General features: G+C 48.8%; 7 protein-coding genes across 7 annotated transcripts; 5 read left to right on the top strand and 2 right to left on the bottom strand.

Moving 5' to 3' along the window:
* Positions 1-1,268: 1,268 nt before the first annotated feature.
* UREG_07245 (uncharacterized protein) lies at positions 1,269-8,692 on the top strand (the record flags this gene model as incomplete). Its single annotated transcript, XM_002582426.1, has 7 exons — positions 1,269-4,198; positions 4,251-5,441; positions 5,509-5,983; positions 6,039-6,105; positions 6,166-6,486; positions 6,539-7,076; positions 7,135-8,692. 7 exons carry the CDS (start codon positions 1,269-1,271, stop codon positions 8,690-8,692), a joined length of 7,080 nt encoding a protein of 2,359 aa, XP_002582472.1.
* Positions 8,693-11,333: 2,641 nt separating this feature from the next.
* On the top strand, positions 11,334-12,122 carry UREG_07244 (uncharacterized protein; the record flags this gene model as incomplete). Its single annotated transcript, XM_002582425.1, has 3 exons — positions 11,334-11,617; positions 11,688-11,840; positions 12,038-12,122. The coding sequence occupies 3 exons, from the start codon at positions 11,334-11,336 to the stop codon at positions 12,120-12,122; spliced, it is 522 nt and encodes a 173-aa protein (XP_002582471.1).
* Positions 12,123-14,552: 2,430 nt separating this feature from the next.
* Positions 14,553-16,971, bottom strand: UREG_07243 (vesicular-fusion protein SEC18; the record flags this gene model as incomplete). The annotated part of the gene is made up of 3 exons (XM_002582424.1): positions 14,553-16,172; positions 16,225-16,476; positions 16,654-16,971. The coding sequence occupies 3 exons, from the start codon at positions 16,969-16,971 to the stop codon at positions 14,553-14,555; spliced, it is 2,190 nt and encodes a 729-aa protein (XP_002582470.1).
* A 516-nt stretch (positions 16,972-17,487) lies between these two features.
* On the top strand, positions 17,488-18,637 carry UREG_07242 (uncharacterized protein; the record flags this gene model as incomplete). Its single annotated transcript, XM_002582423.1, has 3 exons — positions 17,488-17,495; positions 17,558-18,396; positions 18,438-18,637. 3 exons carry the CDS (start codon positions 17,488-17,490, stop codon positions 18,635-18,637), a joined length of 1,047 nt encoding a protein of 348 aa, XP_002582469.1.
* A 135-nt stretch (positions 18,638-18,772) lies between these two features.
* Positions 18,773-20,366, bottom strand: UREG_07241 (uncharacterized protein; the record flags this gene model as incomplete). Its single annotated transcript, XM_002582422.1, has 3 exons — positions 18,773-19,523; positions 19,581-19,818; positions 19,844-20,366. The coding sequence occupies 3 exons, from the start codon at positions 20,364-20,366 to the stop codon at positions 18,773-18,775; spliced, it is 1,512 nt and encodes a 503-aa protein (XP_002582468.1).
* Positions 20,367-21,077: 711 nt separating this feature from the next.
* UREG_07240 (conidiophore development protein hymA) lies at positions 21,078-22,412 on the top strand (the record flags this gene model as incomplete). The annotated part of the gene is made up of 4 exons (XM_002582421.1): positions 21,078-21,221; positions 21,423-21,827; positions 21,899-22,171; positions 22,224-22,412. 4 exons carry the CDS (start codon positions 21,078-21,080, stop codon positions 22,410-22,412), a joined length of 1,011 nt encoding a protein of 336 aa, XP_002582467.1.
* Positions 22,413-23,420: 1,008 nt separating this feature from the next.
* UREG_07239 (uncharacterized protein) lies at positions 23,421-25,299 on the top strand (the record flags this gene model as incomplete). Its single annotated transcript, XM_002582420.1, has 3 exons — positions 23,421-24,164; positions 24,231-24,581; positions 24,640-25,299. 3 exons carry the CDS (start codon positions 23,421-23,423, stop codon positions 25,297-25,299), a joined length of 1,755 nt encoding a protein of 584 aa, XP_002582466.1.
* Between the last annotated feature and the right edge of the window lie 171 nt (positions 25,300-25,470).

The following is a 25,470-nucleotide window of genomic DNA, read 5'->3' as shown; positions in this document are numbered from 1 at the left end:
CCCGAAACTTTCTTTCGTGCCAAACCACGTTTTGACGCCGATGGCGTGATTATATCCAATTGGAGGCTGTAATTCAGAAATACGGTGGTATCTTGTTGTGTAAGATTGTATGTTACTTCACCTTACGCTGACGCTCAGGACGGTGAGGCACGATGCGGTGTAAGGAATAAGGGTCGCTAATAAGCCTTTGGATTGTTGCTTTTCATAATTAGTCAAGGTCAAGTGTTTCTGTCAGCGTCTTGGTAAAACGCCTGGGAGAACGGAAAGGAACACTCCGGTTGGGTTTTCACAATACCGACCTGAAAAGATTGAAGAGGGCTCCCAACACAACCTTTGAATCAAATGGTCTCCTGAGGCATGGATCGTGGTCTCTCATTGCGACTCTGTACGGAGTATCGGAGGAGCTTTGATCTCAGGCCTCCTTGCGTCCTCCCGATTACGTCCTTCGGTGGAAATGAGAGAAAAGCCCACCTGTTGAAACAACTTACATAAGCCGGGACTAGTTAACGGAGGGATGTTTGTATGATGTAATGAGTAACAACCTGACGATGCGACATGATCCTTCAAAGATCAGCCTGATGAACGAGTCGGAACGAAGCAACGAGCGGGGCGGGGCTCAAGGGATGAGTGTTGCGAGATCTCTATGTAGTTAGCTGCAAGAAATCTGTTGCTCACCAGTTGTAAACGCTGCCCAGGACGGCGCGCCTTCGTAACCATCCTCTTTAAGCCATCATTGTCCATGTTTTCAATTCTCGCACTGTAGTTCTTCTATAAGCAGAGGCCACAGCCGTCGACTCGTCGTATATTGAACAATGAGCATCGACGGGGAACAGTTGTCCATGAAATCCACCGCTCCTCAGAATTGGCGCCCTTTGTGCGCCAAGCCCTCCTTACATAATTGTTTCGAGCCGCCTTAATTATTACATAAGCGGCGTACTAAAGCAGCATGCTGAGCCTCTAGCGTGCCAAGACCGAGTTTTTTGCGTCTCGAACAAGGCCTAGACCAATCAGAGCCACCACCTGCACACTTCTTTCTTCACAGATGATCGCCAGCCAACTCCGAGCACCACGCTGAAGAGCCGAACACAGAAGATTGCGATATCGACAGTGGTGACTTTACAGGTGCGATGAGGGAAGCACTAGATTTGGGGTTGCAACTTTCGTTATCGCAGGATTTATCTCTTATCTTTTCCCCCTTGCTCTTCTCCCCGTCCCTTGCCCGTTGATGCTTATGTTCCCGCTCTCATCGTCACCCCTCGTAACGAGCGATGGAGGACAATCGGATACTAGGAGAGGATCTCCCTCTCACTGTCGACCAGCTATTCGAACGTCTGGGACATATCCCCGGATATACGTGGGACACGAGTCTCCGGCCCGTTCACTCCTCTTACGATCATTGGCAGGTTACGGGAACGAAGCATTCCTCCGAGCCTGACGCGTTTTCATCGACCCCAGCTTCGTCTTCATCCTTTTCCAAAGACTCCAACACCACGCAGGACCTCCAGAGATCGGACTCGAGCTCGGTTTCTCGCAATAATAGCCGGGGTAGCCTGAGTGAAGGAAGCAGTGGGATTACGTCGCCTCGCACGGAGCTCGACGTTTCCGTTGCGGTGGTTGCGCGTATATCGAGCCATATAATTCGTTTGGAACGAGAATATCATTCCATGAAGACCATAATTGACATGTCAGACCCGGAATGCAAACACACAGTTCGTCCAATAGATATTATTCGTTTGCCCGCCCAGCATGGTCATCGCGTATCCTTGCTGGTGACAATATTTGAATTCCCCGGCCCAAATTACCTTGGCCAGTTGGTGAGCTTCGGCTCAGCGTTCTATCAGACCAACGGGAATTATGACCTTACAAAATTTCCGCCCGTGGGTGAGATCCCGTTGTCTATCTTCCTAGATTTTGCCATCGGTGCTTGCGAATGCCTAGAACTTTTACATTACGGCTTGAAGAATGTCCATGGCGAGATCCGAGCTGATGCTTTCTACTTCAACCGGGAAACCGGGGCTGTAAAGCTTTCGAATACCGGAAACGGCTCGAGATCTTTCGATAACGCGCTTAGTGAAGGCTGGTCCACGCTATCTAGGGAGTCGGGTGCAAAAGACAAATTGCGGTCTATTGCCCCAGAGCAAACCGGACGACTCCTTACGGAACCTGATAGCCGGACTGACATCTATGCACTTGGTGTGCTCTTTTGGTCCATGCTTGCCGGTAGACCGGCCTTCGATGGAAATGACCCAGTTGAGGTGGTACAAAACGTTTTAACTAAAAGGTTAAGCCCGGTGACAAGTAGGCGGATGGATATACCTGATGCAATCTCGGCCGTGATTCAAAAGATGACCCAAAAACAAATAACTGACAGGTATCACACCATTTCCTCCGTCAAAATGGATTTGCAGAAGATAGTCAAGCTACTGGGTGATGGTGACGCCGAAGCGCTCAAGAACTTTCAGATCGCCCAGAGGGATGTCAGCGCATTTTTTACTTTACCTACTGCTTTGTATGGTCGCAAAGAGGAATGCGAGCGGATCCTTCAAGTCGTCCACAAAGCGCAGAAACGTGTGCAGGAACTCCCAGTTCCCAATGCAAAGGCTAACATTCAGCCCAAGCACTCTTTCAGCTCCGGTTCCTCCATGTCCGGTGACCGTATTGACACAGTTGAAATTGGGGATGCTTCTAGCGATTCTGGATCTTACGGGATAGCAAGTTTTAGAAATACTTCTTCACCGGCAGCCGCCCTGCTACCCCACCTTTCGCCGCAGGAATCTGTTAACAGTGCTGACTCGTCAACATCCACACAAAAGAATCTGCCGTTGAGTCGCGTGAAAAGCCCAATAGATTCTCGCCTTTCTTGGGATAATAGTGAAAAAGAGGCTAGTGTCGGCAGCCATAACCCCCAGTTTGATACTCTTCCATGGTTGGGCAAACTGATGGCGCAGTCGAAATATCGTCACGGTGGTAGATGTGAGATAATCACGATATCTGGAACTGGAGGTTTGGGAAAATCGGACCTAATACAGAGAGTTCAACCGGAAATCCGGAGACGGGGGTACATGGCAGTTGCGCGACTTGATCGTTCTCGCAGGGTTCCATTTGAGCCTTTCATTAGAGTGTTGGCGACGCTATTGCAACAGATATTTTCTGAACGGGATATCAATACCGAATACCATAATTCCATCCGTACGACACTGCGGCCGATATGGCGAAGCCTTCGTCGCACACTTGATCTACCGGAGCAGCTGATCTATCCTTCGTCTGGCCAGGGCAAACAGCTGGGGTCTAAAACTACGGTGCTTCCATTACATGATATAAAAGAAGCGCCCGAAAGAGAAATCAGTCCTGACCATACTGGTTTTGTGAGTTTAAGCTTTGGCCCAACATCGAAAAGCTTTTGTCAGGAACCGCCTTCCGCCAAAACTCTTCGATTTGCAGACATTTTCATGGATGCCTTGAGAACGATGACATTGCACAAGTTAATCTGTATCTGTTTGGAAGACGTACAATACGCGGATGATGAGTCTTCCAACCTGCTGCTCGAAATCATGCGGACGAAATTGAGATGCGTTTTCATCGTTACAGGCCGCCCTGAGGAAATTGTTCTCCCTGATGTCAGGCTGCTTTTTCATACTGAAGGTCCACAAATCACAAGGATCGAACTTGGCCCTCTGAGTGAAAATGACATCCTCAACTACGTCGCTGCAACTCTTCACCGTCCGCCCGACAAGTCGTTGATCCCGCTCGCTGCGATTATTCAAGAGAAAAGTCGAGGGATCCCTTTCTACATTAGACTGATCTTAGAGACTTGCAGTCGCAAAAATTGCATATGGTATTCTTGGAGAGATTCTACCTGGCAGTTTGACATTGATCGGATATTCACAGAGCTTGCTACTCCGGATTATGGTCAAGATCTACAGGTTGACTTTGTCGCGAAAAGGTTCGAAGAACTGCCTGCGGAGGCACGGTCAATTTTACTCTGGGCGGCGTTGCTCGGTAGCCCATTTTACTTCTCTGTGATTCAGAAATTACTCAGTGGAGAATTCCCACAAGTTTCTGATGCTGCTGAAGGCGATTGTGCCAAACGTCGAAAGAGAACTAAACTCACTCAATCGAGTAGCAGCGTCATTGCTGGGCTTCAATACCTGCTCCAATCTTATATCATTCTTCCAGGTGATACTGACGACGAGTTCAGGTGGGTTTTGACTTATTTTATTCGTTATCTATCACTAAATCAAATTTGCTAGGTTCTCTTTTGACCGCTATGCGCAGGCCGCGACACTCATGGAGCAATGCCACAATCCAGATCAAATGCACTTCATTATTGCTCAGACATTAATGAAATACTTCGCCTCGGATGAAAAAATGCTATATTCGCGAGCCCATCATATATCAAAAGCGGCAAAACTGATAAAGGAGAATGTACCTCATCGCATCAGATATCGTGACGAACTATCAAAGGCAGCTGTCACGGCACAAAAGTCAAGCGCTAGTACTACCGCTCTAACGTTCTATCAGACATGCATTTGTCTGCTGCAAGACAATGCATGGGATGATAGCAAACCCGATGTTTTTTATGAGGAAACGAGAGAATTGCACATTAGGACCGCTGAGGTGTTGCTTGCCCAAAGACGTACATCTGAGGCAACAGAGCTTTTATCCGTGATCTTTGCCAATGCACACACACCGGCTTGTAAGGCCCGCGCCTGGGTTTTACAAAGCCGCATTAAGGCTGAAAACGGTGAGCTTGATTTGGCTTTGAATTCTCTACTTTCAGGCTTGAGCGATCTTGGGGTGAACATCAAAAGAGACGTCACTTGGGAAGAAGTCGATGAGGCTTATATGCAGCTCAGCACATATCTCCTTGAGGCCGACTTGGACGCTTTATTCTCACGGCCACTTAGCGATGACCGAACTTTACTCGCGATCGGGGCTGTTATGTCAGAGGCGATAGGCTTGAGCGTCTGGATGGAGCCCAAGTTGTTTTGCAGATACGCCGTGGAATTGATGAATATTTACATATCTCGGGGTCCTTTCGCCCAGATAGCGTATCTATGCACACATTTAATCATGATTGCCACGAGCCGATACAAAGACATTGAGTTGGGAATGAAACTGAGCGAGGCAGCGCTGACTTTCCTCGAACAATACAAAGAACCATCTTTTGCAACTCGTGGGATCTTGATTCATAACGCTTTTGTGAATCATATGCGGGTCCCATTGGCACTGACTCTTCCAATGCTTGAAAGTTCGATGCAGACTGCACACAACCTTGGAGACCGTCATATAACACTATTTGCAATGGGCACTATGGTGGTCACCGGCTTTTCTCTTGGACATGACCTCGTAGAGCTTGAACAGCATTGCAATTGCGCTAGTGAGGAGGTAAGAGATTGGGTTGACGACGTACGCGGCGGTCCCATCATCTTAGGAATTAGGTTAGTCCCCTATCCCATAGTTCTGTCTATACTCGTGGGGTCTTTGTGCTTACGAACAAATTTATAGGCAAGCGGCTCGTGCCCTTCAGGGAAAGACATACACTAGCAGTCCAGAGCAAATCATGTCCGACGACTCTTACGACGAACAGCAATATATGAAAACTCTTGCGTCCAACGGTTCGCATCCGCACTCGTTGAATTCATACCGTGCGATAATGCTGGTTCCCCTCTATCTTTACGGCTACTATGATAGAGTCGTAGATGTTGGCACGGCTATTGTGAACAATATCGAATGCCTGTGGTCCTCCCGTTTCGCGACACAGACCTACTTTTACCTATCACTTGCTATTCTATCTCGTCACATTGAAGATCCGTCTCGACCAGGTTTGGAACAAGATATTGAGTTGGTTCAGAAATATAAACAAGAAATCGATCTTATGGAATCGGCCTGCAATACGAATTTTGGCATGTGGTCATTGCTAGTGCAAGCTTTACTTTGTGAGTTGAAGGAGGACTACTCGGGAACGATGCAGGCGCTGGAGGTAAGTGGATGAGGTCCATTTCATTTTATTTTTCAAATGCTTATGATCCACGTAGGCCGCGCTTGATCATACTCAGCTTTACAATTTCCCACTGGAAGAAGCAATGGCGCTCGAATTTCAAGGTACGTCTTCAATGGCCCTTTTGTCTCTTTTAGTGTCTCCTAACGTTTCGTCCCGGTTAGTTGATTTCCTCGTTCGTCGGGGTGCAAGACGGGCTGCGCAGGCGATTTTGAAGCATGCAATTCCTGCGTGGAGTCGAATGAGCGCCGTTGGAAAAGCTAAGCAGCTAACTGAAAGTCATGAGTGGCTTTCGAGGATGGGGACCATCTCACGATCTAAAGAAGCTGGGTGCCAAACTCTTGACGCACTAGTTGTTTCTTCGAATACAGGATCGGATGGCAACGGCAGCCAGGCCCGTCTCGAGGACGAGCATAATCGGAAGTGGTTAGAACAAGATCAAGATTGGGCGGAAGGGACTTTAGATGTCTCCAGAGTCGGTTTAGGTAAGCATTTGTGCAATTGTCTTTCTTCGAGCAGTGTTCTAACACGACATAGATATCATCGATTTGTCGAGTATCCTGGAGTTCAGTCAAGTGATGTCGTCAGAGCTCGAAATAGACAAGCTTCTCACGAAGATGGTCGGCATAATCTTGGAATCCTGTAGTGGGTCTGAGATAGCCCTCGTTATTACTGAATTTGAATCTCAAGGCTGGTGTGTTGCCGCCGCTGGGGAGATGGATAAGGGAGAGGTCTCCTATGCGGACGGTCTGCCCTTTTCTGAGGTCGAAGATAAAATGGCCCAGCAAATCACTCACTACACGTTGCGAACTCGAGAACCAGTGTTGGTTCACAACGTTCTGGAAGACGAGCGATTTTCGAATGTTTCCGACGTGTATGCTAGTCGAAATCCTGAGGGAAGATCTGTAATCGCGCTGCCGATTCTTCAAGCAAATAACTTCCTTGGAGTTATCCATATTGAGGGGAAGCCCAATTCATTTACTCACCGCAATTTGGTTGTATTGCGGCTTGTTTGCAATCAGGTTGGGATATCACTTGTGAATGCTTTCTTATTCCGGGAGGCTCGCAAGATCAGGTAAGGGACTTCATTTAGTTCGTGAATCGCTTGCATTAGCGTATTGACAATCGTTTAGTGCTGCAAATGCTGCTATGATTGAGGCCCAGAAACGAGCATTGGCACAGGCGCGGGAAGCAGAACAGAAAGCCAAAGAGGCTGAGGCCGAAGCAAGACATAACGTTAAGCTCAAGGAAGAGGCCGCAAAGGCAAAGTCCATCTTTTTGGCTAACATCTCTCACGACTTGCGAACGCCGATGACAGGAGTCATTGGTTTATCTGAACTTCTTAAACAAACAAGCCTAGATCGCCAACAGGATGTCTATGTCGAGTCCATTCGCGTTTGCGCCGATACTCTTCTCACCCTGATCAACGACATCTTAGATTTCTCGAAATTAGAGGCTGGTAAGATGAAAGTCACTACTGTTCCCCTTAATCTGAGGCAAACAATCGCCGAGGTGGTTCGAGCGCTTCGATACACCCACCGCGACCGTGGGTTGGAGACTATTGAGGACTTCGACGATATTGACCCAGACCTATTGGTTCTTGGGGATCCAGTGCGATTACATCAAATCTTTATGAACCTCCTTAGCAACAGTTACAAATTCACACCCAAGGGATCAGTGACGGTCCGAGCCAAGGTTGCTGAGGAGAGCGAAAACACGATTCGAGTTACTTGCACAGTTGCCGATACCGGAATTGGCATTTCAAATGACCATATGGCCCGACTTTTCCGACCGTTCTCGCAAGCTGACAGTTCGACGGCAAGGTCGTATGGCGGCAGCGGGTTGGGATTAAGCATATGCAAAGCCATCATCGAAGACGTACTTGGCGGGAAGATTTGGCTGCACTCTGATGTGGGCGTGGGTACAAAAGTGACTTTTACAGTGACGTTCAAGAAAGCACCACCAGATGCGGTTGCCAGGACACCTTGGTCCCAGGATATCTCTCAAGACAAGAAACAGCAGCCCCAGAAGCGAGTTGTGCGGGATCTGACTTGCATTCCTCGCGACCAAATTCGAGTCTGTATCGCCGAAGACAATCCGATCAATCAAAAAATCGCCGTGAATTTCGTTCATAATCTCGGCCTTACCAGCGACGTTTATAGTGATGGCCAACAAGCCGTGCGAGCACTGCAACAGCGATCCAAGGAAGGAAATCCATATCATGTTGTTCTGATGGATGTCCAAATGCCTGTTCTCGACGGGTACGATGCAACGCGAAAAATCCGCGAGGACGAAGATCCCAATGTCAATGAAGTTCTTGTCATCGCGATGACTGCGAGTGCCATCGAAGGAGACCGCGAAAAGTGCATTGATGCCGGCATGAATAACTACCTAGCGAAACCTGTTAGGTCTGATGTGTTAAGGGGCATGCTCGACCGATACCTCGCGCCGCAATCGAGACGGTTGACAAGGCCCAAACCTGGTGGTGGCTTTTTGCGGTCCAACCCATCTAAAACTTCGACAAGGGCAACGTTACAAATCCGAAGTGCATCAAACATCACGGTTCGAGAGGCTTCTGATGCGGATCCAAATAGTGGAAGAGGCGACACTGTAAAAGAGACCGGTGATACAGATTCAAACGCGCCAAACGGAGACAGGGAACCAAATGGCCCTACCGGTACCCAGACTTGACGATTTACGTACACGATCTTGTTATCATTGATTGATTTGACGCTTGCTAGCTAATGGCATGGTTCCCGACGTTCAATTTCTACTACGTTATTCGCCTTGCGTTAGAACTGGATATACCATCATCTCTCCCTCCTGGCGCAAAGGGGTTTTCTATCATAGCATGTTACGATTGGGTTTATTCGTGTGTTTTGCACAGGTCGATGCTGACAGGAGCACATCTGTCAGCGCTATGGCCGCTCTGACCGGGGCAATGTGGAAACTTTTCTGACGAGCTGAGATGAAATAGGATACATAACGTAATACTAGACGTATTTTCTTCTCTGGATTTGCAGTTGGAGAGGGGCACGAATGGGGACTTGGTGGGAAGCGGATAGCTACTTGCTACATAGGCATTTGGATGATTTGGGGAGCATGTTACGAGAGGAGAAAAGGTATTGGGAATTGCTTATCTTTTTCTTTTTTTCACTTTCTTGTCGATGCATATTTACTGCCTCTGCTTTTCTATTAAACTTGTATATACATTGATGTAATTGCTGTAAATATGACCACTGTCGATATGACCATCAAGGAGAAGGCAATTAGGCACCAAGATGGCATTGCGGCCAAATCCGCACACCCACACCCGAGAAATATCTGATTAACTCGCCGGTTGACAGTCTCATCAGCAAATGGTGTCCGTCCTGGTGGATGAGTGCCCAACTGGCCGTGTCCTCTGCAGACCGATTCGCAGGCGGACGGTACCCAACGCAGTGGCATCTCTCGCCATAGGCTGGCAGCGAGCAGAAAACCGCAAGTATCCCGGTCTGGCCGTCTCACCGAGCAAGTTGCGGTGACGCGCTTATGGCCCAAAGGATGTTACACTCAGACCCTTCAGAAGCAGCCCCCTCCCCCCCTTGCTGGTCATTCCCACATCCCAGGGAAGCAAGAATGCCAATGCAGAATTGCGCAGATCGCGGGTGCCATAAGAGCGCGCTGTTAAGGGGCAGGGATGCGGTTTGGGTAACTATCAGGTGGATTTCTTGCCTGGTTGCGATCCCGGGATCAACGATCGATGGGCGAGCATGGCGGCGATCGGCGAATTTTGACGGGCAACGGTGCTGGTAAATGATGTTATCCCTTTGGCTAACTATGGATGAGCTGAATAGGATGTGCGTTTCCATCTTGTGTGCGTAAGAGCCCTGTCACGGCGAGAGAGAGAGAGAGAGAGAGAGTGAGGCTGCCCAGCAGCCCAGGCAGCAGATGTTCCGTCAACAGGCAGTCGGGCTCACCGCACATGAAAATCCGTTGAGCCGTCGAGATATGCCGGGACGACGAGATGTTCTGGCTTCAGTCCGCTTTGGCGCTGGCTTCTTTGCCTGATTTCTCTTCCCTTTTCTTTTCTCGTCTTCTCTTGTTTTTGCTTTTGTCATTTCGCCTTTTTGCTCTCTTCATCCGCACTGCATTGAGCCGCTCCAGCTGCATCATGTACCCTGCCTGGTCGTTCTTATGTAAGGTACAGACATCGAGCTATCAATATCTGATACTCGTCGCCAACGTCCATGGGAATCTCTGTAGCTCCTTTCGAGGCCCAACAGCCCTTATTCCATGCTCCAGGCCCAACGCTGGCCGCCCGTGATGCTGAGTTTCCACGCACCGCGGACATATAACTACACACAGGCGGCGGGAGGGTGTCGTCTGCAGCCAATATTAGCCTGTAGAACAAACGGTAAGTTGTAAATATGTAACAAATCTCCCACATAGCCCCTTCTTAGCGCCCCTTTTTTGGGCTCTCGTCTCACAGAACCAGGGAGTGCTGAAGAGAACCACTGGCCTCCATTTCTCCTTCGTCCTCTCCCTCTCTCCCTGTTTGCCGCCCGCCCAGAATCCAGAATCCAGAATCCAGGCAGAGTTCGCAGAGCAGCACGGCGCCATCCCGCATCCGGCCTCGCTTCGCCGTGGAGGGTGTCTCTTGTGGCCTCTCACAGCATCCTAACTTTGCCCTCGACGGATCAGGCGGGACCAATGCCCTAGTGCGGACCGACTGGCGAATCCCCGTGCGGATGGCGGCCCTGCGCACGCCTCTTTTCCCGACTGTGAGCGGGGTCGACGCCCTCGAGGAGCGAATCGGGGCGCACAGAAAGGGGATGGGTCCCCCTGCAGGGAGGAGGAGAGACAAGGGATAAAACGGGGAAGCAGAAGAAGAAAGAAGAGGAGAGAACGATGGCCCGGAGAGCCACTCACGGCTCCTCCGGTCATCACACTGCGCTGACATGCCAATGGCCGGCAGACGAGCAGGACTATCCTGATGGGGATGGGCTGGCTCCGGCGCTGGGGTATAAAAGGGGCCTCCTGCTCCCCCTTCTGCTCGTCCTCCTCCTTCTTCCTTATTTTCTCGTCTCCAGCTTTGATCTGACTCTGCCCATTCAAGAGCACTTTGCCCACTCCCAATTGACAGGCCTCAATCATACCCAGGTCTTCTATCACTTGTCGAACTCTTTGCTTAGGAATCCTACTGCTTTTCTGATTCCCCTGACCTGGCACTGCCTTGCTGTCTTCCATTTGATACCCAATCAGTTCAGTTCTACGCTTGCGGACGTCTTGCTCTTCACAAATCGCCTCTCTCATACCCAGACATATCGTCTCCTGGAAATATCAATTCATCATGGCCGCTACTTTCCGCCCTCACGCCGGCCAGGCCACTTCCACTCTCCCCATCAACATGCCTTCCAAGGCACCAGCCAGCACCAATTACTTTTCAATCTCTCGCGTTGCAGGCTCTCCGCCGGAGATCTCCGATGTCAGCACAACCACCGGAAGTGCCAGCGACTTTGACGTTTCGTCCTCGGGCTATTCTGGAGTTGATGTCATTGACACTCTAAACGACCGCATGAGCAACGTCTTTGATCCTACCAGACTCGATAAGAGCATTGCGAAACAGACTCAGCTGTGAGTATTCCAGAAAAGGCGGCTATTTCTGCTGCGGATGTGGATTCTAATTCTGATATATTCTCTGCAGCTCCGGCCAGCTCAACGCCAAACAGCGAGAACTCCAAGAACTTCAAGCACTCATGCAACGCCGTATCAAGGGTGCCAGATCAAACTTTGCGGAAGGAATCAAAGCCGCAAAGGAGACCAAATCCGATCTGGAATGGACCCAAAAGCGCATTAGGTGAGTTGACCGTCCTATCAACTTCCTATGCTTTTCCGCCCCTTCGTCCCGTGCAAAGCCCTTTACTGCCTATCTCCGCTCCGCTCCGTGCACGGGCTTTCCGCTCCGCTGTCCTTGGCAGTTTTTGTCAATGCAGTTATTTTGACAATTCGACCATATCTGGCATAAACTATTTCATCTGCTAATTTAGTTTGCAGCTCTATGAAAGTGAAAGCGGAACGAAATCTCCCAAGCGAATACCGCTTGGCCAGCAGCAAATACGCGTTTGACGACGATTGCTAAACCCGTCGGCGACTCTGACTCTTGATTTTACGAGGTTTCAACTTCTGGCTCCTGGTTTTCACGACTTAATGACTTATGACCTTTTTTTAATGGCCCAATCTTCTGCAAAATGTTGGCGAATCCTGCAGTTTCGTCTTTTTGGTGGGTTTCTTTGACCTGTATATCTGCTGGGCGGGGATCTTTTTCTGGCAGGTTTGGGAATTGGGGCGGCTGGCTCTCTGCAAATGACTCTTTTTTAAGATTGCTCCTGCCAAAATACGTTGTTTTTAATATGCATATTTGACAATTTACAAGATATACCTTTTCAAGCCCCCGGGCATCATCCGTGAGAATTTTTGCTATCGAGTCAGGTGACATTTTTGCTAATTGAGGCTTTTAGCATCGACACACATAACCATGGGCTACCCATCAGCCACCTTTGAATACGGACAGTGAGCTGCACAACGCAATTCGGTTGCCATCCTCTAAGCTTTTGTGTTTTTCACATTGGCTCCTCTACAAGGCGTTGGTGCAATCTTCAACCTTCTCTGCATTGAAATTATGCTCAATTCGCCAGCGGACATAAAACACAAGAAGTCGGGTTTTAGTCTGATAACCCCTTTTTCCCGCTCCGCCCACTCCGCTCCACCCCCTACTTTTGTCAGCGCGCCTCGCCGCTTTTAGCGGAATCTACACCCTCTAGCCGCAGCGCGCTTAGTCCCCAGCTCCAGGGGGAGAAATGGCCCGATTTTTAACCGCGAAACCGGTGTCAAATGTGCTCCGATTGGCTCCAATGTCTCAGGGGAAGGGGAGAGCGTGCCCCGCATTGTTGACCCGGGGTCCCACAGTTCGCGCACACCCCTGCAGGCGACTTCCGTGGGCTCAGGCCCCTCTCAGCCTTATAGAATCCGGGTGCGCGGGGAGCGCGGCCGGCGTTAGGGTATTCTTTTCGGGTTCTGGAATAGTTGGTAGTGCCCCCCGTGACTCTGTGATATGGTCATCTGCGTCGCGTACAAGGTCATGTGGATTATTGCCACGGTTAAATCGAGTTATAGACACCGTAGAAGTATGCCTGGAGATGTAAATAATAAGGTAGAGCGAGGTGCTTAGGTATTGGTATGACGACGTTGCGTAGGCATACGTAGGGGGTGAATAGGGGCTTACGGGGGCCTATGGCACCCCTAATCGGCGAGCCGGTGGGGGTTGTATACAGGGGCAGTTTAGAGGCCTACAATCGCCCTTAGATACCCAGAGTTGTAGAGGCAACCAGCCCTTCTCCTTTCCCCCGACTCTTTCAGCAGCGGGCTAGGTTCTCCCCTAATCAAGTCGGATATCTCTTCGAATAGCGCTAAGCGTGTACTCCGTATGAGGCAAGTTATTTTTGCCTGTGGATGCGCCCTCTCTTATCCCACCAGTTGAAATACAATTCCACAAGTTCATACCATAGCCTTCTAAAACCCATCATTTTCTTATTGCATACATAGGGCTACCGATGTCGAGCTTATTATTAGCATCTTGGTTCAACTGGACGATGAAATGTCATACTTGAGATATTTAGCTAGATAAATCTGCAGTCCTTGTAGTATAAAGCACATATCTAGCATCAAGAAGAACAGTCATGGGACCTTTTATCAACCTGTTCAACTGCCCTTTCCTTCATTAAATAACTATAGCAAAACTCAAGATAGTTTTTGTAGACTTGTAGTGTAAGCAACAGCAAGGATGTTCAGGCCACTGCAAGTTGTTAGTGCCTTATACGGAGTATACATTTCACTATTTTCCTGTATAAATATACAACACTTTGGACACCACTAGTGATGGGTATCTGAGAAGACTAACTGAGTCAAAGAGTCCCACCACGTATATCAGCTAATTATTGATGGCAGGAAAGATTATAGATTATTAAAACACAGTGTATCTCACTGTGGTGAATGCCTGAAAGAATATCATGGAAAACAAGAAGTCTTTCTTCTAGAACATATCAAATGCAATTTCCACGTCTTTTCGGCCAAGTGTCCCATATAAACTGAGCAAACACAGGACCTTTTTCTAAAGGACGGTTTAACGCCTGCCTTAGGCACTAGCACAGATAGCATTGACATGCAACAGAGCGATATTTGAAGCCAAAAGGGTGATGTGGGATATACCGGTAATACAAGAGGCTTTAAGTCTTGAACTTTCAATTAGTATTTATGGAGACACCTTAGACAACCTCCTGTTCATCCACTGCTCTTGCAATAACAGAAGCAAAACGATTGGCCTTGTTTGTATCTTGCCTGGCAGTTCCGACACCAAGCAGAACCTTTTTAATACCAACACCGATCCTATGGCTTTGTGTTTTGTCGCGGACTCCAGACAAAGCCATCTCTATTTCTTGAGGAGAGAATGCGCCGGTTTCCCTCAAGACGAATGCCAAGCTCTTCATAGGTGTTCACATTGGGTACCGCGATGTCAGCATTGAAAGAGTTGAAAACATCCCAATTGCTTCAATATCGATCGCTCAGTTGTCGTCGCAAGAATTAAAAGGCGACGCCCCTTGGGAGGCTGCTTCCTGAGTAGCACCATGACGGTTTGAAGGACGGAATTGCTGAATCGAGGTCCAATTGGGACCCAGTCAATGATTCGTTCAATATTGTCCATAACCACAACACTTGTAGGGCTCTTGTAAGCATCGTTGAACACTTTGCTCATATGCTGGATTTTGGCCATCTCGCTGAAGCCCACCATGTCTTCTGGACTGATGAGCTTAACAAATGGAAAATCTGAGTCTATGGCAATCTTTGCAGCCAAAGCGGTTTTTCCACTTCCCGGTGGTCCATGCAGTAGCACTGAGAATAGCTGAGTCGTTGATTGAGGATCTCGAACTTGATTCACAAACAGCTTCCCTTCCTCCAAAATGCTATCGATAGCCGGAGAGAAATGAATAATACCTCCATGAATGCAAGTTTCAAGCTCTTCCTCTGAGACACCGAAAGCGGGTTTAACTTCGTCCAGGGCATTTTGGAAATCTTGCCGATTTACTTTCATATTAACGACGTCGTCGCTGATTCCAGCCATCGTTCCAATCTTGACATGTCGATTGAAAGCGAATGACGATGCAGACTTCACTAGACCACTGATTTCTGCTCCAGAGAAATTCTTGGTTAGTTGAGCCAGCTCAGCGAGGTCTACATCGCTATCCATAAGATTGCCGTCCCGCATCTTCTTAGTGTGAATATTCAGAATCTGGACTCTCCCCTTTTCATCGGGTAAGGAGATCTCCATATGAACCTCCAAACGTCCAGGACGTAGAAGAGCGTCATCAATCATGTCCATTCGGTTGGTCATTCCAATCAATAAGATATTGTTCAGTTGGTCGACACCATCGAGTTTGGATAGGAGCTGATTGACAACGCTGTCGCCGACACCGGTGCCACCACCGGCTCCGCTGCCTCTCTGCTTGCAAACCGCATCGAGTTCGTCGAAAATGATAATGTGAAGCCCGCTTTCATCACCCTTTTCTCTGTACTCCTTTTCGGCATCGGCAAAGAGTTTTCTGATGTTTTCTTCCGATTGACCGACAAATTTATTTAAAACTTCAGGGCCGTTGATAACTTTGGGCTCTCTTGCGTTCAACATCTTGCCAATTTGCCTTGCAATTAACGTTTTACCAGTTCCCGGTGGACCATAGAGTAGAATGCCCTTGACATGCTGAATTCCCAATTTTTCCACAAGGCCAGGTGGAAAAATGCGAGATGCAAAGGCTCTTCGGAAAATGGTGCTGAACTCCAGGTCCAAACCACCAATACCCATGTTTTCAAACTTGAAATCCGGCTGAATGATGGAATTCGCAGCAGGCCTCCGATTGGAGGGTTTAACGTTAATGCCTGTTTTGGCATCTTTGAAGAAGTTGATTAAAGTGTGTTTGGTAAGTATGCCCCTTGTGGTAGGGTCCGCCGAAGTTGGGGCAGAGGACGATGGTTTCTCTGATAAATCACCGAGCTGGACGGTTTTGACATTTAGTAGAAGCGGGATGCTTCTATCATCCATCAATATTTTCTGGCCAGGAGCAAGAATTTGGTTTTCAAAATTCTGGGCCCGTTAGTTCTCTTACGTCCTCTATCTAGGATTGGAAAATACATACCCTGATGAAAACATTGGCAAGTTGATCCTGATCGTAGGGAGTTTCAGTTCTTTTTTTGCCCGCAAACCCAACCTCCAAGTCCATGGAAGCGAGATATGCTTGGCTCCCCTGGCTGAAAATGTCATACAGCCTAACATCAACCATATCCGTCAATGCAACCTGCGCCCATGTCCGTTGCGGGTCTGACATGCTAATATGGCCGGGAGGGAACCCTTCCAGAGGGCGAGCTGAAAATACGCTAATGACGATTGACTAGAACTAATACATCTGACCCATCTCTCGAAGGTGGGATATCACGGGGTGACACAGCAACTCTGACGGGAACCAAGGCTATTAGCACGGTAAAGGCAAGAAAGGTTGATGTAATACCCACAAGTTTCCATAAGTATAAGAATTGTCGGGACTTTTCGCTGGCCGCAAATTCCATACCCGATCGCTACCACTGCTGGCTGGCGTCATCCTCCCTCCGCCTGGCGTCGAGGGTAGTGCGGGAGCCCGGTCGGTAGGTCCTCCGTATCTTCTTAATCCATTATATGCGTCAGTCATCACAGTGTCATTATCATTTCGATTAAGCGGTGGCGCATACCCTCCAGCTAGTCGAGGGTCTTGTCCATACGCATCCGGGCGGCCCATCTGCTGGGGAGGCACGTTGTATCGATCGCGGGGTGGTCGAGCTCCATCACCACCGGGAGAACCGCCGGAAGAAAAAGGATTAGGGAGAGAAGGGATATTATTGCGGTTAAACATGGCGTTGGCAGTTCTATAATAGTCCACGTAAATATATCTTCGTTGAGATACCGCGCAGTGGTTTATAAATTCCGTTTCAAAGGCACTGCGGCAATGGATTGACCAACTGGCAAAATAGTTAACTAATTCTCAAAGCAAGAAGGTAAACAGAATCTATTATAAAGGAATCGTAACTAGTATAAACTTCTATGTAAATCAAGTCGTGACAGGGACAATTGAGCTTTCATGAACTGACAAGAGGCCTCCAAACCCATACCGAGCCAACATCATCGATGCGACACGACCGTTGTCTCGCCACCGTAGACGTTCGTCAGGCCAACCAGCCCCGTTGTGGCGCTAAGCCTGGTTGGGACAGGTGGCTGAACCTACGACATACGGCGTACTCTTTGCCCGAGTATGCAGTTTCAGCCCCATCGGATTAGTCATCAACCAAGCTAGGTCCGGCAGGGCAAAAGTGACGACAGCGGAGGGGCCTGGTATCTCACACATAGCTTAGGAAGTGGTGACGGTTATAACATGCCTCTGTATGTCCCCCTTGTGTCGTTTGCGTTTATTTCATATACTGGTGCTAACTCAACGGATCTAGTCATTTACTTGGGAAGAAATCATGGAACGTCTACAACAAGGACAACATTGCCAGGGTTCGGCGGGATGAGGCCCTGGCCAAAGCGCGGGAAGACGAGAGGGACCAGCGCCTACAAGAAATTGACGCCGAGAGACGGATCGAACTGCTTCGCGACCAACGCCCGTCATCCCCTCCCTCGCAACATAATTCACTCAGCGATGCCAGGGCCAAATCTCTTACCGAAGGGCGCCATCGCAAGCGAAGGCGTTTAGCCGGTGAAGATGATACAGACAGAGATATTCGATTTGCGAAGGAAGATGCACTTTCACGAACGGACGCAGGCCATGGGGGTCCTCTACGTAAACCGACGAGCGATGCTCCGCTAACGGATGCTTCAGGACACATTAGCTTGTTTCCAAGCCGGGCTGCACGCTCTGATAAGAACGAAGAGGTTGAAGCAGAAGCCGCTAAAAAGAGGCGAGAATATGAGGACCAGTATACGATGCGATTCTCTAACGCCGCAGGATATCGCCAGAAAGTGGATGCACCATGGTATTCCTCTTCAACGCAGGAACTTGGGGCTGGAGCACAGAATGCGCCCTCGAAGGACGTTTGGGGTAATGAAGATCCTCGGAGACGAGAGCGGGAGAAAGTGAGGGTAGAAGCCAATGATCCTCTCGCAGCGATGAAGAAGGGCGTTCGGCAACTCCGCGAAGTTGAGAAGGAGAAAAGAGAGTGGGAAGAAGAGAGGAAAAGAGAGCTTGAGGCTCTGAAACGAGAGGAGAAGGAATCGAGACGGCGTCGCCGCAGGTCACAATCACATGACAATTTGGATGAATTTAAATTGGATGGAGGTCCCGGTACAGAAGCATCAGCACAGGAGAAAAGACCGTTCTCATAGATCTCGCAGAGAAGGGGAACCCCGAAGTCCCAAGGCATGAGCGGAGTCATTCTAGTCATCACCGCCATAAACACCGAAGACACCGTGAGGAACGGATTCGAGCAACACGTCCGGGCGAAGCCATACAAACCGAGCCACCCGCTTCCTGGCTCAACGCTCCGGGTAAACGCTATAGTGCGCAGTTCGCGGAGTATGATTAAAGTGATACCTTTTACATTGCGATTCTATAGCAACAAACCTTATTTGTCTATCGATTTCCAAGTCACGTTTATGCTCAGCGCTTTTGCTCATCACTTATATCATATCAAATATATAACTTTTCATGGGAGCCAAGCTCACTGTAGCGCCCACTCTTGGCTCACTGGTGACTCTTCCTCCACAGACCACTCGATACGGATATCCAACAACCGAGATTTATCCTCCTTCTTCTTGTATCGAATATTTCCCTTGAGCACTTGGCCGCTTTTAACCGGAACTGGTAGCTTCGTTTCACGGTTTATTAGAAACACTCCTTGTTGCCAATGGGTTTCTTGTCCATCAGGTCCGGTAGTGAAGGCTACGTGACCTGCTTTCTTCATAGCGCTAGGTACTGCATCCTGAGGAAGCTTCGTTTGGCATGATGGCATGAAGAACATATCAAACCAAACGAGCCACCCATCAAGAGTCTCGGCATCTTTCGTGATGGAAACCTTGAAGTCTTTCACAAACGTAAGCTCTTCAACCGTAATTGTGTGCAAAGGAAGCGACATAAACAGAGCAGAGTCGGCAAGCACTGCTGAGGGTTTTAACGTTTGGACGAGAACTTCGTCGTAGACGTTCTCGAGCATACTTGACATTTTGAATCCGTATACGGAATTCCAAAATGATATGTTCTCATCAATGAAATCAGGGTCTGCGATAGGAGCGATTCGAAGTGTAGCATGTGAAGGTACCATTAAACCCCCAGGGGCGAGGTACCGGTCTCGGGCAAAAAGCACAGAGTCGAGCATTGCTTCAAATAGTAGACAGTATCCCATCCATTCTGAGATTATAATATCAACCTGCTTCACAGGCAAAACGACCTCTTCGATTTTCCCACGTATACACCTGCCAGTATTCAAGGGTTAAATCCTAACAATCTTGATGCTTGTTGGGGCAACGTACTTTATCACATCGCCAAATCCATTCTGGTACACAATTTGACGTGCTTTGTCAATGATATCTGAATTGTCTACGGCGATAACCATTTTCGCCCCAGCTTTCGCGCAGAACATGGACAGAATTCCGGATCCGCAGCCCACATCTAACACGACTTTGTCTTTGAAAAGGCTCTTATTGTCGTAAACAAAATCGCGGTACGCGTCGGTGCGAATAGTATCTTTCAACATAGACTCATGTATTGCTGGATAAACTGTTAGCAACCTTACCCGAAAGTCTGTAGCGGAAAGTGTTCATACTGTTATATGAGTATGAAGTGAAATATCCTGCCTCCGCATTTTTGAACCTGCTGGAAGCCATGTCGTCTTCTTGGTGCTGCTTCGGCGAGCTAGTCTGGTCCATTTCTGTTTCATTCCCGAGCTGCTTACCAAGAGATCTTTGAACCATGTGTTTGTATTCGATAAATTCCTCGCGAAGACGACTGAGCTCCTCCTCGAGATCCTTTATCCTGCCGCTAGGACTTGCGGTTTCTTCCTGGCCATCGGCTTTCTGTTCTTCTTCGGGATCTGAAATATCTTCCAAGTTGTAAAGGAGTGCATCATCCTCCAACACAGGTTTAAGGTATACGTCGTCTTCGAAAAGAGAGCTTGACGATAGATCTGGCTTTGTGTTTCCCGATTGAACATTCGACCGAATATAATTCACAAGCTTAATAGTACCTAAGAAATCTAGACCTGGAACCATTGAAATTGCATTGTCAGCCGTATACTCTTTCCCGGACCTGACTTTCATCTTCGGGGGCTACACACCAAGATCCCTCTGCACCTTTACCAGGTCGAAGCCGAAATTCGCCTTGCAGTCTTGAAGCATTGACCGGGCATCTGGAAATTCCTTTTCACTAAAGAGGCTGACAACAGGTTGAATGTCTTCGTCCGGCTCTATATCCTGCCATCCGTCGTCTTTCGTCAAATCCAAGCATTCACTGGGACTTGATTCACACGAGCTTTCGTCGTCGATGTCGTCGCGACGACGGTCTGGGGAGTCCCGAAACCGTCATGATAGAAAATGCTTCTAGCCTGATAGTATCCGATCTTCTCTCAGGAGCCGGAATAGCGAAACTGACTGATAACCGTTGAATTGAAATTTCTGCGACTCGCTTCTCTCGCGCTGTGCTGCTTTACTGAAAGTTCGAAATCTCCGGTGGGGCAGATCTCGACTGGCTGTTGGACCCCACCAAAAGGGGCTTAACCTAAACGCTGGATTGTTTACCCCGTCGGAGCTCACGTCGTCCACCAACAGACTATTGTTGACGCAAAGAATGCGGAGCTTACACGATCGGTTTGATGGTTGTGAGGACAAGACATGTTGCATGTCTTCGTTCTAGATATCCGACTTGAGATTTAGGTCAATCTCCATCGAGTGCCTGCAAGCGAGGCCCACCGACTCCCTATTGTCCTCGTTGCTTGGACCGGCGGCATCCCAGCTGCTCCAGTCGCTCGCTCAATGGCGTTTCTATTCAGCCGTAGTAAATCGAGGCAACCGACGGAGGTTGCAAGGACTCTAAAGGATCTTCTCGCGCGCTTATGGCAGACACCGGGTTCCGCCAAGGTGAACACCTCCACACGGAAGCCCCAGCTACAATCTAATGTGAATATCTAGATTGAGGAAGATTTGGCAAAGCACCTAGCGCACATAAAGCTAATTGTCCAAGGAACGCATGGTAAGTACACAGTTCTGAGCAAACGAACGGCTAGCCACTGACAGCACCTTTAGAGGTTGACAGCCTACCAGAACAGGTCCATCAGCTCGTCCAAGCCTTCATTTTGGATGACCTATTTTACGAAGTAGCTCGAAGTATTCAGCATCTTCCCTTTGAGGCAAGAAAGGATACCCAGACGATATTTTCTCACCTCCTTCGTTTCCGACTACCGAATGCCTCCACCTCCAGCGATCCTCCAGTCATTTCGTATATCGTTAACAAACGACCGGGAAATACTTATTGAGCTATGTAACGGCTATGAGAACAGTCGAAGTGCGATGCCATGTGGATCGATTCTTAGAGAGGCTTCGAAGTTTGAAGTTGTTACAGGAATTTTGCTATATGATCAGTCGCGAGAAGGAGAACCTGCCATTAGACTCGATGAAGTCCAACCTGGGGAGCCACAAACTGGAGAAGGCGTATTTTGGAAATTTTTCCAATGGATCAACCAGGGCAGCTTCGAAGTTAGTGCGGATGCATTTACGACTTTCAGAGTGAGTTGGCAGCCGGAAATCGAACCCTCCAGGATCTCTGCGGGCTCCTTCATTAACATCGTCCTTGATAGGAAATTCTGACGAGACACAAAGCTTTAGTAGCTGGCTATCTTGCAACTAATTTTGACCTTTTCTTTTCAACGTATAACAACGTTCTCGTCCTATCAGACTCCTACGTCACCAAGCGTCAAAGTATTAAACTGCTAGGCGACCTTCTCCTTGATCGAGCAAATTACAGTGTTATGACTGCATATGTGGCTAGTGGCGATCATCTGAAGTTATGTATGAATTTGCTCAAAGACGACCGGAAAATGGTTCAATACGAAGGATTCCACGTCTTCAAGGTGAGCTTTCTACTTTGTTCATTCCCTGGGCAGTCTAATTTGATGGCTATAGGTGTTCGTAGCGAATCCAAAAAAGTCTGTCGCCGTACAACGGATTTTGATAAATAACCGTGATCGGCTACTCAAATTTCTTCCTAAATTTCTTGAGGATCGAACAGACGACGATCAATTTACAGACGAAAAGAGCTTTCTTGTCCGCCAAATTGAAACTCTTCCAGCAGAGCCGGTTATACCTCGATGAAACCCAGCAATATCCCCATGTGACTTAAAACCCAAAACCCTTTATAATCATACTTTTATTCTGTTATTTACGGGTTAATATATATGTGCGGACTCTTGCATACAATGTCTGAATCTCGAAATAGAAATGTCCGCTTCTATTGCTGTTGTGTAATGAACCGTTTCAGGAACACGAAATCTCTCCCATTTGATTATCCGCGCGTCAAACAAACCGTGATATATCTAGGGTTCGGCTTGCGCGTAGAACTGAGGGCGTGAAAAGCCTGAGCGACATTCTACCGATTTTGATGAATAGATTTTGAAGCCGATCAAATCCTTAACTAGTTGCGTTGGAGCCGAGGTTTCCAGGCTAGTCTATTCACTCCAGGGTTATTGCCGTCAGCAGTTTTCAACATCGGGCCACTAGTGATAAGCTCGAAAAGAACTGCTTGTCTCGCCCTGTCAGTGTTGATCGCGCCCTTTGAGCTGCTCAATATTCATGGCAGTCAAGATGGCGAAGCAACCGTGACTAGCCGCCGGTTTCAGGATCACATGAGGCGGGGCTCAGGTGAAGGCGATGTGGGGTAGCAGAAGGGTGCTTCAGCCTTCAGGTCCCAGGAGTGAGCACCAGTCGTAATCCACGAGGAAGACAAGCCCTCTGCCGCGGAGGAAGGGTGTTGATCTAGATCTTGAAGCGGAATCCGAGCAGCAGAATGAAGTTATGTGATAGGGCCGGCTCGCAAGAATACCGGCTGGCAAGGGCCAGAATCCGATCACCGAAACACCCTTCGGCTCGGGCTGCGGCGCCCAAACAGACGCCTAGAAGGTCGGGCGTGCGGGGTTCCCAACTGGCCGAGCGGCGGCAATGGATCGAGTTTAAAGATCTCCCAAGGGTCCAAGGGGCAAGGTCTCCGGAGATTTTCTTCTTTCCGGACCAAAACCTCCCCTGTTATTCCAGCCATTCTTTTATTAGCCCTCCTTCCTTACTCTTTACCCTTATAACCGAAGACAGAACCCCTGAACATTCATCATGACGAAGAAAGGCCAGATTCCTGTTGGCGAGTACCTCTTCCGTCGATTGCACCAGCTCGGTATTCGTCATGTGCTCGGTGTTCCCGGCGATTTCAATCTCAACCTTCTCGACCACATCTACAATGTCCCTGATCTGCGATGGGTGGGCACCTGCAACGAGCTCAACGCTGCTTATGCCGCCGATGGTTATGCGCGTGCTCGGGGTATTCCAGGAGCTGTGGTAACAACATACGGTGTTGGGGAGCTGAGTGCGCTCAACGGCATTGCCGGCGCATATAGCGAATATGTTCCCGTCATTCACATTGTTGGAAACACCTCTCGCGATATGCAGCGCAACCACGTCAAGATACACCATACCCTCTGGATGGACAATTGGGATCATACTACTTACCAGAAGATGAGCCAGCCAGTACAGAGCGACTCTGCATTCCTTACTGACCCCGCCACCGCGCCCGAGCAGATCGATCGCGTGATCGAAACTTGTGTCAAGACACGGCTGCCGGCGTACCTCTTCATCCCTGTCGAAGTTCCGGACCTGATGACGGATTCCTCGCGGCTGTCGACACCTCTTGATCTTGAAGTGCGCAATGAAGGAAAGGAGGCACAAGAAGATGAGGTGGTGTCGGAAATTATCCGCGCAATAGACCAAGCTTCCAACCCCAGTGTCATCGTGGACGTGTTGATGCAGCGCCATGGGCTAGTTAATGAGGCCAAGGAACTCGTTGAACAGATTAATGCTCCCGTGAGTTCCCTCCCTTGCGATTTTGATCCAAACTAGGGGGCCGCATAGTAACAATAAATGTAATAGTTTTATATCACTCCGATGGGAAAATCCATCGTTAACGAATCGGACCCTAAATTTGCCGGGTTATACGCCGGTATCGTCTCTACCTCTCCGAGTACACAATCACAAGCGGAAGCCCATGATATCATCCTCCACGCTGGACCTTTCCCCGTTTCTGCGAACACCGGAGGCTTCTCCACCGAGCTTCCAAAAGACAAGATGATCAAACTACATCCCAGCTATTGCTCCGTTGGGGATAAAGTGTGGGATGGGCTCGATTTTAGGCCCGTGGTCCGGAAATTGGTTCATCAACTTAAGAAGCAGCCATTGCGGCGCAAGTCGAACCCGGTTCCCAGGTCGCAGCCAACTACAGAGGTATGAAGGCTGCTTCTCTTGGCAGACCAATTATGAGTAATGCTGATGGCTTCAATAGGGCACCGTGGTTGATGATTCGTGCACTGAGCCCCTTGATCACAAGCGGTTCTGGGGTAGGCTAAGCAAATTCTTAAAACCGGATGATTTTGTTATCGCAGAAGTCGGAACATCCCAGTTTGGCTCTCTGGACCTCAAATTGCCCGATAACTGCAAATATTACAGTCAGTTGTACTACAGCTGCATCGGTTTCACCGTCCCGGCACTCCTTGGGACACTCCTAGCCCGTAAAGAAACGGGCGCCAAGGGACGTGTTATCTTGCTGGTGGGTGATGGCAGTCTGCAAATGACCGTCCAAGAATTCGGAACAATTATCCGAGAGGGGCTGACGCCGACAATTTTTGTGGTTAATAACGCGGGATATTCCATTGAGCGACTCATCCATGGACCGATGCAGCAATATAACGATATCTCAACCCAATGGGATTACCAAAAGATGTTGTCATTCTTCGGCGCCCCCAATGCCCCCACTTACGTGGCCAAAACCTATGCGGAGCTTGGCAAGGTCTTCAGCGACGAGGGATTCAAGAAGGGCGATCGTATCCAACTGTTGGAGGTTTTCTTTGACATGCTCGATTCGCCATGGAACCTCACTGCTTTGTTGGAGCTCAAGGAGAGGAGATTGCGGGCTGCAGCAGCTGCAGCAGCAAACGGGAACTGAGAAATGAGAGACATGTACACCAAATGTAGCTACACGCAGACCTCCCTGCCACCCTGATAGACAATAGAAACGCAGATAATGATAATCCACCGCGATCCCAGGTGTTGCCAGCACTGAAGCCGCCAAGAGCAGCGGGAAGAGCAAGTTTGCAGTGTTTGCAGCTGGTCCCCG

This window comes from Uncinocarpus reesii, genomic scaffold (genome assembly GCF_000003515.1).
Source record: "Uncinocarpus reesii 1704 scaffold_5 genomic scaffold, whole genome shotgun sequence".
Taxonomy (NCBI): domain Eukaryota; kingdom Fungi; phylum Ascomycota; class Eurotiomycetes; order Onygenales; family Onygenaceae; genus Uncinocarpus; species Uncinocarpus reesii.
The sequence above is the reverse complement of the archived record's forward strand: the minus strand, read 5'-3'. Positions and strand labels throughout refer to the sequence as shown.